General features: G+C 37.7%; 1 protein-coding gene across 4 annotated transcripts in view; it reads right to left on the minus strand.

Moving 5' to 3' along the window:
• The window catches only part of ZMYND11 (zinc finger MYND-type containing 11), a 106169-nt gene that overhangs the window by 19331 nt on the left and 74446 nt on the right, over positions 1–12392 (minus strand). For 2 of the 4 annotated variants that reach the window (XM_085317690.1, XM_085317688.1), the window contains 3 exons: positions 11153–11197; positions 8301–8462; positions 312–389 (listed from right to left, as the gene is read on the minus strand). In XM_085317690.1, coding sequence (XP_085173816.1) covers positions 312–389; positions 8301–8462; positions 11153–11197 — 285 coding nt within the window. The remainder of the gene's footprint in view (positions 1–311; positions 390–8300; positions 8463–11152; positions 11198–12392) is intronic. The other 2 variants (XM_085317689.1, XM_085317691.1) reach the window with 2 other exon arrangements.

A 12392-nucleotide genomic window follows, 5' to 3' on the forward strand; every position in this document is an offset into this window, starting at 1 on the left:
TTCTGGTTTTGACAACGGCAACGACATGCCAGGTTGACACCCATAGAGAGACTGACTCAACATGTCTCAAACCTGAAAACCGCCCATTTCAGAGGATCCACAGGCCCATGGGATAAACTACTCCTGCCCGAACGATGACTGATCTGAACAATGAGACATGATAAGTGGGTGCTGAAATACACAAATCGCTTATCATAGGGAAAATAACACTCTCTCATACCCCTTCCCTGCACAAGGACACGTGGCCAACTACAATGCACCTGCCACTGCGCAACCCAATACCTTGACAAACTTTCCTGTTTCTGACTCACCCGCTCCTTCATACGAGAGACTATGAATCGCAGGTATGTGCTCATCTCTTGTTTACTTGTGTTTTTCTTCTTGATACTCTGTTAAAGAAAAAGATTTTCATATTATTATTTTGACTTCAAAATTCATTCACCAAAAATTTTATCTTGTGTCACAACATTTTTTGAAAAAGGAACTTTGCATCACATCAATCAGATGATTAGGCTTGATTTTAATTTGCACATAATCAATAAAACTTTTTCAAAGACTCCCACGTAAAAAACATGTCTTATTAGAATAAAGTAATGAAGAAAGCTATTTTAAGGAACAGTTTAAAATGTATTTAATGATCTATTTATTAGCAATGCTTTAGTATCTTCTACAAAATAAGAAATGATTAAAAAATACTCTTTGCTATGTGCTCACATGATTTATGTGCTTACTAGACAAACAGACACCATCTAGGATGAACTCAAATTACAGGACTGCTCTAGCTAGTAAAAACTCAGCGTACATTTAACTGCTTAGGAAATACAGTGGCTGTTGGTTTTTGTGGTTCTCCCTTCACAAAACCTAAGCCAGATCCGGGAATACAGACTGTTTCTTTCCAGCAGTTCCTGATACAGACTTTTTTATCCTCATATTGGACTAATACAGAGTCTTATCACTACCCTTCAAGGTCAGTGGTCAGTGGTCAGTGCAAGCTAGAAGGAAACACTCCATAGAGCAATCGTGCTGCTATAGAGATCGTGGCTTACGGCGAACACCCAGCTCTGGGCTGCAAACCAGCATCGCTGAGTCTAGACCACAGTTGCTGTTCACAGTTCAGCGCTTTGCCTTAAAAAAGCTAACTGCAACATGGTATCTGCTCTTTGCTATTGTGTCTGTAGTTCTCCAAATTAAATGTGCAGTGGAAGCAACAGTGTGGGCTCTGAATGCTCCAGGGGCTGAGTGTCAGGCTGAGCTCTCCTCTTCTCATGCCTCACCTCCACGCAAACTCGGTGTGCTGAGCTGGCTCTGAACTACACTCGCCTCTTCAAATTATGACAGTTTTCACAAAGATCCCCATAACTGTGCAGCGGGTTGTTCCTTAGCAAACATTATTAAGATGTGCAAGAAGAAGCAGAATCCAATTCACCACTTCCTAACAGGTAGCTAAGAGACGTATCAGACTTAAGACATATTTCCTTGCTACAAGCATTTTATTTTTACTAAAATGTCTCTGAAGGAGTCATATACATTGAGGAAGCAGATACTTTGAGCCACATATATAGCGGGAGCAGGTATCTTATGTACAGAGCAATTACTTTTATATATTTACTTGGCAGAGTATAAATTACATATTAATACCAAAAAAAAAGAGCATATGATTTGATTGAGCCTCTTCTGCTTCTGTTCCTTCTGAAAAATGTTGAAGCCACTGGCAATCACGCTGGCCCTTGTATTATGGCAGGTGAGTAGCCTATACATCTCAGAACTGCACTTACTATCTCCATCTTAAAGTAAACCAAAATTGTTTGCAGAACTACAGATGAAGGTGTTTATTTCACTGCTTAAGAGCACGGACAGCATCTTTACCAAACTGTGCTGAATTATTTCTATTTAACTGTAACATGGTATATGCCTCTGTCCAATAACAAATCTACGTGGACACTACCATCCATGCAACAGCTTTTCCCTGGCAGGACACTGCCACTACTGGGCAAAATTCAGGATTGTGGAAAGGGCCAGTACCAGGTCTTTCTAAGATTTATATCTCCTTTAAACATTATTTTCACTTTGTTAGTGGTCCCCAGATCTTCTTTCCAAATCCCAAAATGAGTAAGAATTTTACTTTTAAAAGCTTTCTGTGCTGTATTTGTGAATCACCCTCTGTGTATCCACGTTCTACTTTCTTTACCATGAGAATGTGCATTCTGCTTCATTTCCCCTATTCAGTTTTGCATAAGTTGACAATGCTACTACACGGAAATCCAAATGTGCATTAAACTTGCTGCATTATGAGCTTGCTGTTGTTATTTTGTCATTTTAGGCAATGGAGTGCTGTAGGCTGGCTAATGACACAGCACTTTAACAGACTGAGACTCATTAGGACACAATAAAATTCACTTGCACAGACTGGTCCTTCCGCACCTCTTTTTTTGACATGGTTCTGAATTTATCATCTGCTGGAGGTATCACAGAATTCATACTTTTTTTTTTTTTTTTTTTTTTTTTTGTGTGAGTAAGACATTTTGATATAGATTATGTTAAGACATATGTTTTTCAGTTTTATCCTAATATTCTAATAAAAGATAGATAGCTAGCTTTACATCATTATCTGTGTCAGCAATTAATATCATTTAAGCAGCAATGGAAATGATATAATTAACTTGCCATTTCAGGCAATCTTCAACTTCCCACTTTTCCTTCAATTCCCTAAACTGATTTATTTTAGGAAAAATTTGATCTCCAGGTTCCTCTACTAAATGTTGAAAGGTAATGAATTTAGGAAATCAAAAGCCTATGAGCCAGCAAAATGTCTTTTTACAGCAAGGCTACTCACCCTTTTTAGAAATCAAGCTATAAATAAACCAATTCATTCATTTTTCAACAAAGATTAGGCCTTTAGCAGATATCACTTACACATTGTTTGGAAAATAGGATAAAAAATGTTTTTTTTTTAAGCTACTATGTATTTTAAAGTTTTATCGTGTTCTCAGAGAAGTCAAAATAGAGCTACTTAAAGCAAGAAAATGGGTAACATTAGATAGGACATGATTTTCATAAAATCTAATTATGTTACTCTGACACAAGAAAATACACCTGCTTTAAGGTCCCTTTATAGTCAGAGTGGTAAGTATAAATGTGTGGTATAAGTATAAAGCATAATATAAGTATAAATGAAAATTAGGTCCCTCTTTTGGGGAAAGGAAAACAAAGATAGCAGACTGCGAATTTGTAAAAGTAGCAAGGTTACTAAGGTATGCTACTAAGGTCCCTGTTTATGTATCAAGTTTCTTAGGAGGAGATTACTAAGCTTTGATCCGGGTCCCACAGACATTAGGATCTTTATCCTTGTAGGATCCTATTTGTAGGATATAGCATCTTAATATAGGATGATTCCTAAGTCACAACAACTCTTAAGAGAAATCTGCAAACCTTCTGCTTTGAATCATGGTAAACTGAAAAGCACTGGGTTGGTGTACATGTTGGATGTAGGAGCAAGGCCAAGACTGCAACCTAATTCTTTGCTTGCAGGTACAGGCAATACTTTATATATGCCTTATTCTCTGTGGCACATTGGAAGTTAGTCCCTGCAAGTTGGATTTGGACTGCTGTTTGCATTATATTTTCCAGGTTAATACTGATTACCTGTTAAAGAGGGTTACACTATATTATGCTGTGCAGGTGTGACTTATTTAGCAGTTCTGATGTGTTCATAGTGCAGGAATTCTTTACAAAATTTTATGAACTATTCAAAGAAAGCAGCAGCAAGGGGTGCTTCCAAGAAGCACTCAGTGTTGCAGCAGCACTGGTTATAATGGAAGGGACCATCCTTCGCACCCCAAGTTAGCATAGGGCTGCCAGATCCCTGGGTGATGAGATTATTAGGCTGCAGTTGTTCCAGTTGTTCATTTGAGGAGAAAAAACAGAAAAACTGCATACTGTAGGTCTAAGATGAAAGGTGTTAGTGCCAGCATTCTGGCTAACTATAACAATTTCAATTATATTTTCTCCATGTAAATAGGTTTCCTTTATAGTGTTCTATTAACCAATACTTTTTTTTCTTTTCCACTCTCAACTGCCATGCTTACACAAACACCAAAAAGCTCCATTTCAGCCTGGGCTGCAGCTGAGTGGTGGATTAAAGTGACCATTGCTTAATGACAGATACATCTCTCTCAAGAACATACACAGCTAAATTAGGGAGGCAAATTTTCAGCCCCTTAGGTGCTTTTGAAATTGCTACAGATGTATCCGTAAATTGGCTTCTATCTGTGCGGTGCAGGGAGCACCTGTTAAGTCAGAAGCACCCTATGAATTACACATAGTCCCTCGTGCACGGACAAGGTGGTAGGAGGTTCTATGTGGAGGCTTCCTTGTTTTCTCACTGGTGTGGGCAAATTCCTTCATACTCCATTAAATATGCCCTACGCAGTTTCTAATTCTGCTGGCTTCCTGTTTTATTCAAGGGTGCATCTGGCCGCTATATGCACGGGGCAAAGCGCTACAGCCTCAGCAGACATGAGGTGTGATGATGAACCAGGTGGTGCTAGTGTTAAGTCCTCCTTTTGCCCATCAATTCATTGCTGTCATTTGTGTGATGACACCAAAACCTGTTTATGGAATACTTTCCAGCCTACCACTGTCACCTAAAAAACTCCTGAGAATTTGTCTTGTTCATGACATCCCAACAATAAGCCAATACCAGTCTCCATATCCTGTTCTTTGTATGGATTTTATATTAACCAAAACAACTGTGATTGACAGCTAGTATCTAAAACTAATTAAGTATTTAAGTTACTTTACTTCAGTAACCTTCATCTTTCTGCACCTCTGCACTCTGTCATTCTCACTTGTCACATTATGTCTAATGCTGAAAGCGAACTACACGATGCTGTATTTTTATGCATTTTATGAAATGCTTAGTACAGTACTGGAACTCTGAAATAGCCTATTTATAGAATACTTATCAGCATATCATTTAATATCTCTACAGTTTACTTTACTTTCGTATAAATAACACAGAAATATTCGATCATCTCTTACGACAGGTAAACTCGTCGCAGTTTCTTGTAAAGTGCATGCAGAGAAGATCAACGTCTGATCAGATGATTGTAAAAAATTTAACTAGAAGTCAAGTGAAGCTAGCTGAATGATTCTTTCTATGCTGCAGATCAAATCTAACCCTCTGGGACAAATTATATGATACCATACATAATTCTATCGTTCTATAAAGTTACTTTAGAAACTGATTTTTTCAAAAGAAATAATCGTAGTTGATTACCCCCAAAATGTGACCAACTTTCTCCCATATAATCCATATATAACTTTGTTTATATCTATTTTTCCAAAAGATCAGTATTTTTGCAGTACTTCCTGTAGGTTTTATGGCACTAAATTAACATCTGGAGAAAATTAAATTCCTCCCGCTACCTACCCAAGGAGTAGCAACAAATGTGCAAGTCTCCTGCGACCCTCAGAGATCCAGTGCACTAACCCTGTCTTGAACAGACCACTGCAACAGTGGGAAAAGGCTAATTCAATTTCTTAGGCCATTTGATACTGAGTTTTTCTCCTGTGACCTGTCTACTAGGAATTTGGCTGATAACAACAATTTATTTCACTTAGACTTATGATTAGTCAGCAGTCAGTGACAATTTTCAAACACTACAACATGTTGGAACTGAACTTTGTTTGACTCTGTCTCCTGCTGAGAGCTATGTAGGATGCAAAATATTCATATTGGTACCATAAAGTTTAAGAAAAAAAAGGCAAGTCAGGAGCTGGCCATTCATGCTAACAGATGCAGTGGAGACAAACTGCCAGCAGGGAAACAAGAGTTCACAGCAAGGTTTTCAAGGGACTGCTATAAACATTATGGGAGGGAAAATATTTTAAAGTTATGAAAAATCCTTGGCAATGTCCTTTATAAAATGTTTCTGCGTAGTCAAGTGTGCAAGATAAAGCTGCATAGGTTGATTGAAGCAGTACAACCAGCAATTGTGAAACAAATAATCCAAAGGCTTGCTGACCTTGGCAGGGTTACAGAAGCAATCTTTACATAAGAATGAAGTGTTCTTCAACTATTTCACCCAGTATATTAGATTTCAAACATACTTTTGCTTCACCTTTGTAAAGAGCTTTGGGACCCCTAAGTGAAAAGTGCTGTATCCAGTTAGAAGAGCAAAGTATGAAAAGATTCACATCTCTCTGTCTCAGCTATTACTTTTCTACAACATGCATATTTACTGCTGATAATGCAAAGTAAATCCCATTGCCCTTATGCAAGATAGTTAAGCTCTGTTATGTCCTCTGGACATCAGCCAGGGCTCTCTAAACTACCATAATTTTTTGATACAGGCTTCTCTATCTTGTTTAAATAAAATTAGAACTGTCAGCTCCTGGAGGGGAGAGGAAGTAGCAGAATAATACTGAAACCTGAAACAAGGATGGCAATTCCTATGCCTAGCTAGACCTCCCTCTTGCTTCCAGAAACTGTGCAAACCACCCTAGTCCAAGTTTAGAATATCAGGACTTGAAGTGAGTCTGATTAATTACAAGGAAAATAGGAGATGCCAGCACAGGGGGAAAAGGGATGCCATGGCAATCCAAATTCAACATGATAAAATTCTGAGATTGTCACACTGGCTGACCATCTGAGTAAGCCAAAGGTCTCTGGGTCAGGAAGTAAACAAAAGTCTCAAAGAACTCCTTTTAGACTTTGTCTAAAATAATAAATAAATAACAAAAAGGGGATCAATATGCAAAAGTGCACATTGCACATGGAACAAGTCTGAGTTTCGTAACTTTTTCTTCAATAATTGAAGTATATTTAACACCACTGCCATAGACAGTTTCAAGGCCCCAGGATGAGAGTCATGCTGATCTCAAAGCCGACTGCCCTATGCCTCTGTGTAAACTGCAAGCAGTTATTCAGTTTCTCCACTGTGACAACAACTAGCTTATCACGTGTGGCTTAAATCACATTCACATCCCTCCTCTCCCCAGGTGTCACCTAAAATCCTTTTCAGACAAGAGTAGAGATTGAATCCAGTTTATCTCATTTTAACTATAAGAACAATCAATATTCACTATGAAAATCAACAATTATTAAAAAGATCTATTTAAAATCTAAAAGCAATTCAACAATGTATGTACATGGTCATTCTTTGTTTTTAACAAAGGGAACACTGAGTACTAGATTAAATGGCTAGCAATTTGATACAGGGAGATATACTACACGTTCTTGTTCTTAACTGTCTTCTGCCACCACTTTCTCATTCCTTTCAGCTTCCTCTAGGGAGGCTCTATATTCCCACCCTTCTCCTAAACCCTGTGAGCACTCAGTTTGAGGCAAAAGATGCCAGCTTTTCACAACTGATTTGAGGTAAGAGCCATCAGAAAGTGCTGTTCTGAAACAAAACAATCCATGTGTTTTCAAAAACTGTGTCTTGGTACTCAGAAGTGTCTGCACCCTTATATTCCTTGCAGTACAGATCATCTGAAGGTCAGTCTGCTGCACTACATACAGAGCTAAGCTTTTAGCAAGGGAATTTCCTCTCCCTTCAGCAAGCCAAGGCTGCCATACAACTGGCAGAGTTTCATGCCTTTCTAAACATTTTTTTTTTTTAATCTTAAACTGTAATCTTAAAAAAATACTCTTTGCTGTCTATCTATCATACTCAAAAGAGTAGCAATTTTGATGGAAAAACAATATGGAGACAGAAACTATGGGTGAAGTCCATACTGGCCCATTTGAAACACTCACAGATGTAAACAAAAGGCAGGATTTCACCCTACATTTTTAGATATTGCCCTAATTAGTAATATGACTGTCATTTTATAATGTATAATACGATTCAAAAAAAAAATTAAGAATGCAGTCATCAAAATACAAAAAAAATACATTATGATTCAGCAAGTTAACTACATGTTAAAGTTACACGTACAAGTTAAAATGACGTTAAGTAAAAACAGTAGCATCTTACACAGCAATTTGTTTACTCTTGTTGAAGATTTCCACAATATACCACATTCACACATTGCATACGTACATACACACATATGCCCATGTAGTACACTGTGTGCATTCAAATACATAGGTAAAACTTGCTGGAGTCTTCAAAAATGGCTGTCTGCTACATGCACATCATTCTGTTATTTTGTACAGATGTTCTGGGCATGTATCATTGTTGCAATAACCAGTTCTTTATCCATTAACCTGGCCAGACCATCCAGACACCTTAATGAAACTATTAATGAATATCAATCCTCTAATCAGCACATGAAAGCTCGTAGGTACTCACCCTGCAAACTGGGCACTGCCAGTGACTACTGCTGTCTCTAAGCCTGAACTCATCAGACAAACACTTGGAATGATACACACGAAAACACAGGTCACATATCAACACCTCTCCAGGCAAATGGCATTCAAAACAATACCAGTCATGATTTTCTGTTTCCCAGTCCTACAAAAAATACAAAATATTTTGGTATGATAATCTGTCAAAATCTGCAGGAACTTAGCACAAAATTGATATGTCTTGAAATCCAGCAGCAATTAGACATTATAAACATTTTAAGAAGTGTATAATGTTTAAAAAACAGGGGAAAACCTACATGCTTAAAGATCTTCATTGATTTAATACACACTATCTCCAATAGAATATGAATGCCAGGTTTTCTTTCTTTTAAGTGTCTGATTAGTAACATAATTCCAAATATGAGCTCTGTCCACAATGGAAAGTGGCTTTGTTTTCTACCTTTGTGTAAAACACTGCTGTTGACCTCTCTGTATTAGACTATCCAAGGAAGGGTGGTCACTTCCAGTTTTTACTCCCTGAAAACTTTTCCATATCAAAGTGTTGACTTACAAGGAATAAATGAAATCATTAACCTATTACTGCAAGAAACGTTTCTGCTAAGCAATCCCAATACAATTCAAAAAATAGAAAATGTTTCATTTGTAGTGCCCAATAGTACTAGGATTATTCCTGAAATATTCTCTAGAAGACAAAGAATACGGGTCTGTTGATACACAGATGTCTTTAATACACTCATTCTTGAAAATTCAGCCCCAATGGCCAAATTCTGACCTTTGAAATGTGCACAAGCTTTGCTGAAGTAAATGAGAGCAGAATGCATGTAATTTGGAGGCAGAATTTTGCTCTAGGAGTCTACAGTACTAAAACCAGACAGAATTGCCAGTGGCCACCGTTAAATGTTTATGCTTGTTATCTGAAATGCCACACCTTCCCCTACACTTTGAAGACAAAATAACTATCATATCTCAGCTGTAACTCCCAATTCCTTTTAAAGCTAAATGTCACTTTTCAATGGGCTCAATTCTCTGAAAGAAATACTCCTATTGTTTAATAAATTTTCTTGATAAAAATCTGATCAAGCTATTTTTAACTTCATTGTGTGGAGGTGGAGATAGCAATTCCTACCAATGACTAGAACTGGCAGCTGTCTGATTCTCATTTTTCCATGCCTGGGAAACTAGTGTCCTTTAACTCCTTGTGTGAGAGGCCTCCTCCAACAGAGCATCTCTGTTTCAGCAGCATAGGGAGGGCTCATACAGTAAGGGGCTGTTGCAGCCCCCGGGTGCTGAAGAGCAGCCTTGTTGGGTATGTAATTCATTTCATCAGAGTCCCCTACTAAAGAAGCCAGGATGGCCTCAACTCCAGTTTCCTACATTAAAGCTTGTACACCATAAATGTTGGACTGCAGGGGCATTAAGCTTAAAAACAAAACAAAGACTTAACCAAAGACTTTTGAACTTTGCCTTCCTCTGTTGTTCAGATTAACAGTGTAACTTCACTCTTCTATGACTTTTTGTCATTTAACTTTTCAGTACTGCGTATCTCAGGATGGCATCATAATACCACCTAATTTGCCTACACAGAATACATTCTCACTTCACCAGATCTTTCCCCTTCCACAAAGTCCAGTGGCAGTACACTTTGGAGTCCTTTCTTCACAATATTTTAGAAACAACTAAAGATACTGCATTGTCAATTGTCTGATTTGCCTGTAGACTGAGAAAAATCATGATAAAACATTCCCTAATACTTCTTTGATATTTAGTGTAATGCTTGTCTTATTTCTGAAACAAACAAAGAAATCACATGGCAGTAAAACAGCCAATTAAGCGAAAGAAAAAATTAGTTTTGATTAAAGATTTATCCAGAAAAAAATCAAATAGATTAGAGCCCAATAGGTTCTGGCTACTGAGGTATTTTATGACACAATCAGGTGCTTCAGGATTTTTAATGATTATTCATAGTAGCTACTTACTGGTATCCCAGATATATTCCACTCTTAGGAAATATACTGGCAAATGGATGTGGAACTTCATAAACATATGAAAATACACTTGCTGGCAAGAAAAAAATCATACACTCAAGCCAGAAATCATGACATTAAACAAAACACCAGAAAAAAGCTTCCTTCAGTATTCCCACTGCAGAATTTTGAAAACATCATACTTTTAATCACCTCAACTTTTCCTAGAAAAGATTTTTAGCTTAATGCAGTATATTTAGTGTATAAGCATATATAAAACATTCATTTATGCAAGATATTTGTAAAGTTAATAGAGAAAATAAAAAAGGCACATAGCTCTTGTGAAAACTATGCTATTGGCTTCAACAGCAAGGTCAGAGGCACAAATTTGCTACAACAGCCAAGAAATGTTATTACTTCTCTTAGTTTATGTAAGTTTGAATGGGAAGAGAATATGCTCCCAACATATTTTTCATGCAGGAAATCAGTTTCATTTAAATAGCTCAAACTGACTGCCAGTGCTCTAGTTAAGGACAGGTAAAAAAGTCTCTGCCAGCTGCAAACATGGTTAAGTCTGCATTTACAAAATACACCACCAGGTGTCATCAGCCACTCCGAAAATGACTGATTAAAGGGCAACCATTGTAACAACATCTTGAACTGTAACATGTGAGTAACCACTTCCAGCCCCCAAGGAGAGAGAAAAAATCATCAAACTACATACATACATAATGCAGACTAAACTCAGAATTGGGAGTGATATGGATGATGGTGGTGGTTAATATAGTAAACTAAGCTATCCTAATGGAAGACAGAAACGTAATAGAAAATATGACAGAATTCAAAACCACATAGTGCAAAAATTGTTCACCTTGTTTTTTGCTGCTGTCTGGGAAAAAGGCTGCATACCGTAGGCCTTTCAAAATAAAAACAAAACAAACTTTGTATCTATACTGTAATCCATCCGATTATCAGGATATACACAAGGCTAGAAAGAATTCATGCACAGTGACCAGGAAATCATTCGATTACTTCTAACATCTGCTTGCATACATTTCCTCCTGCAATTCTGCAATGCTACCTAATGATTTTATCACATTTTGCTTCTGTAAAATAATACCCCATGTACTTATTATTAAAAGAACCCAACTCCCATCTTCTTCCCCATATACACACCCTCCACCAGGCCAAATTAGAAATCTTCAAGAATATCAGTGATTATTAATTAATGCACCCTCTTTGATACAAAAAAGCCTTTTGGAGGCATTTCAAGCACATCCCTGCAATATAATATAATTTACTGTGTAGGCAGTGATCCCACCAAAATCAAAACAGTGCCTTCTTTAGTCTATATTATCAATGATTAAATCATAAATAAAATCACAGTGCTTCTTAACTGTTCATAAGGTGTGATATATTTTCCTGGGGCCACACAGAAGGAAGGATCTCCAGCACATGGTCTCAGTTTTCTTGTACCCTCGTCTCCTGGCAAAAGGCCGGGGAGCCTTGCGGGTCCCCGTGCAGGCAAAGGGGATCCCCGCCAGCGGCACCCACGTTCACACTGCACCCAGGGACTGGCCACAGCTCCCATGAGGGAGCTGATTTGGCAGTAAAGTTGCGTAGCTCAGACGTACTGGCAGGCCTTCACCCCTCATTTTATTCAGCTGTCCGTTGCGCTTGTAGAAATATGCATTAACAGGGCAGCAAATGCGTGTTTAGGGGATTGTATTTAATAGCCCAAGAGCTGCGCTCTGTAGAGCAGAGTGGGATCTTGCAGGGATATGGGTCACATATGGTCACTCGTTCTTTATATTCAGATCACCCAAACATTATATCAAAAGGTCACTTTGCATGGACACAAAAAGCAGGTGAGATTGCTCAGCAACATGAATGAAACAATGCAACGATTTTAAAAATACAACTTAATTTATGACAGAGAGGTAAGCTTACTTCTTAGTGATTTGTCTTAAATAGGTTTTGTTGTCATAAAGCAAATACATAAATATATTCTGGAAATACAGAAAAATAACATGGGACAGAAAATGTCAGGCTATCTAGAACATTTGACAATTTAAATACAGATAAACCCAACAGAAAAGAATGAATCATCA

This window comes from Rhea americana, unplaced genomic scaffold (assembly GCF_003343005.1).
Source record: "Rhea americana isolate MKP2758 unplaced genomic scaffold, rheAme1 scaffold_50, whole genome shotgun sequence".
Classification (NCBI taxonomy): Eukaryota; Metazoa; Chordata; class Aves; order Rheiformes; family Rheidae; genus Rhea; species Rhea americana.